Below are 2473 nucleotides of genomic sequence, written 5' to 3'. Positions count from 1 at the left end.
GGGCGCGGTGGCTCACACCTGTAATCCCAGCACTTTGGGAGGCTGAGGTGGGTGGATCACAAGTTCAGGAGATCAAGACCATCCTGGCTAACATGGTGAAACCCCCTCCCTACTGAAAATACAAAAATTAGCCAGGCGTGGTGGCGGGTGCCTGTAGTCCCAGCTACTCGGTATGCTGAGGCAGGAGAATGGCATGAACTCAGGAGGCAGAGTGCAGTGAGCTGAGACCGTGCCACTGCACTCCAGCCTGGGCGAAAAGGCGGAACCTCATTCAGGAAAAAAAAAAAAAAAAGAAAGATTAGAGGCAGAGAGACCAATTTGAAGGCAAAGGCAATGCTCCAGGTTAGAAATGACGATGACCAGAATTAGAGCAGTGGAAAGAGACAGGGATACCTGGGAGAGACATTTCAGGATAGAATTGATAGGACTCAGTGAATAATTAAACATGGGAGATGAGGGAGAAGCATCAATCCAAGGTTCATGGCTTGAGAAGGTGTACTACCAGCAATGCCATTAACCAGCAAAGGGAATGCAGGAAAAGAAAGAGATCTGGTGGGCATCAGTTTGGATGCTCTGAGTTTGAGCTGCCTGTGAAGACTGCAGGTGGTGATACGCAATTAACATTCACATATGGAGGAGTTCAAAACTAGAGACGCAAATTTGAAAGTCATCACAGAAATTTGAAGTGTGTTTTCTATAACTAAAGATAACCATGTTAACATAGCCATGTGTTACATTAGCATTTTGTTTTGGTTTTTTTTTTTTTTTTTTTTGAGACAACAGTCTCATTCTGTTGCCCAGGCTGAAGTGCAGTGGTGCAATCTTGGCTCACTGCAACCTCCACCTCCTGGGTTCAAGCAATTCTCCTGCCTTATTCTCCTGAGTAGCTGGAATTACAGGCACCCACCAACATACCCGGCTAATTTTTGCATTTTAGTACAGATGGGGTTTTCCCATGTTGGCCAGGCTGCTCTCAAACTCCTGACTTCAAGTGATTCATCCACCTTGACTTCACAAAGTGCTGGGATTATAGGCGTGAGCCACTGTGCCCGGCCTTACATTTTGTTTTTTCCTGCTGCTTGTATGTGTGCAAGTCTGTGTATCATCAATGGATATATGTGTACCTGTGCTGACAACAAAAAATGAGATGAATATCAGCTACTACACAAGGCTGTCATAAGGATGAAATGCATTTAAGCCAGTGCTCAGTAAAGGGCAGTTGCTTTACTACTCCTAGGTGGGGTGCCGTATGTGAGAATCTGTATACCGCCATTAGTAGGCTTTAGTATGGAGTGTGCATATGGAATTCATGCATTAGTGTGTAGTACGTGTGGGACCCACTCACCTGAGCAGCTTCTCTCCCCACTTACAGCGGCATCTGTTGAGGATTCCTGTGAGGGATAAGGCAGGGAGTGAATTTGTTACAAGGCAGGGACAGGGAATGGAATGTGTGTATGTGTCTAAGCTGAGGCATCCAGCTCAGAAGTGCTGGTTGTTGAGGAAGGTGGCCTGGGAGGACACAAAGGCAGCCAAAGCTGGTGCCTGAACACAAATATGAGCTGGGATTACCATACATGGAGATGGGGGAAGGGATGGACACTCCCAGGGATGCTTAGCCAGAAAAATACACAAAGCAGGCCTAGTTAAAACTCAAGAGCTGGCCGGGCACGGTGGCTCACACCTGTAATCCCAGCACTTTGGGAGGCTAAAGCAGACGGATCATGAGGTCAGGAGATCGAAACCATCCTGGCTAACATGGTGAAACCCCGTCTCTACTAAAAATACAAAAAAAATTAGTGGGGCATGGTGGTGGGCACCTGTAGTCCCAGCTACTCGGGAGGCTGAAGCAGGAGAATGGCATGAACCCGGGAGGCAGAGCTTGCAGTGAGTGGAGATCGTGCCACTGCACTCCAGCCTGGGCAACAGAGCGAGACTCCGTCTCAAAAAAAAAAAAAAAAACAAATAAATGAAACACAGAAAACTCAAGAGCCCTCCCGTCCACCACCAGAAAATATAAAAACTCAAGAGCTGGCCAGGCAGGGTGGCTCATGCCTATAATCCCAGCACTTTGGGAGGCCAAGGCAGGAGGATCACTTGAGCTCAGGAGTTTGAGACCAGCCTGGGCAACATGGCGAAACACCATCTCTACTAAAAATACAAAAAAATTAGCTGGGTGTGGTGGTGCGGGCCTGTAGTTCCAGCTATTCAGGAGGCTGAGGTAGGATAAGGCAGGAGAATCACTTGAACCCAAGAGGCGGAGGTTGCAGTGAGCCGAAATTGTACCACTGCACTCCAGCCTGGGTGACAGAGCAAGATTCCATCTAAAAAAACAAAACAAAACAAAAACAAAAAACTCAAGAGCCCAACACACATATGTAAACAACTGGACGGCCGGGTGCGTGGCTCATGCCTGTAATCCCAGCACTTTGGGAGGCCGAGGCAGGTGGATCACCTGAGGTCAGGAGTTCGAGAC

The 2473-nt window shown here is 47.9% G+C and overlaps 1 protein-coding gene across 1 annotated transcript in view; it reads right to left on the bottom strand.

Annotated features, from left to right (window-relative positions):
* The window catches only part of MSH5 (mutS homolog 5), a 36858-nt gene that overhangs the window by 27701 nt on the left and 6684 nt on the right, over positions 1-2473 (bottom strand). Inside the window, exons 9-11 of the mRNA XM_011944838.1 lie at positions 2234-2297; positions 1543-1559; positions 1346-1465 (exon numbers count right to left, since the gene is read on the bottom strand). Coding sequence (XP_011800228.1) covers positions 1346-1465; positions 1543-1559; positions 2234-2297 — 201 coding nt within the window. The remainder of the gene's footprint in view (positions 1-1345; positions 1466-1542; positions 1560-2233; positions 2298-2473) is intronic.

Source organism: Colobus angolensis, unplaced genomic scaffold (genome assembly GCF_000951035.1).
Source record: "Colobus angolensis palliatus isolate OR3802 unplaced genomic scaffold, Cang.pa_1.0 Scaffold236, whole genome shotgun sequence".
Taxonomy (NCBI): Eukaryota; Metazoa; Chordata; class Mammalia; order Primates; family Cercopithecidae; genus Colobus; species Colobus angolensis.
The sequence above is the reverse complement of the archived record's forward strand: the minus strand, read 5'-3'. Positions and strand labels throughout refer to the sequence as shown.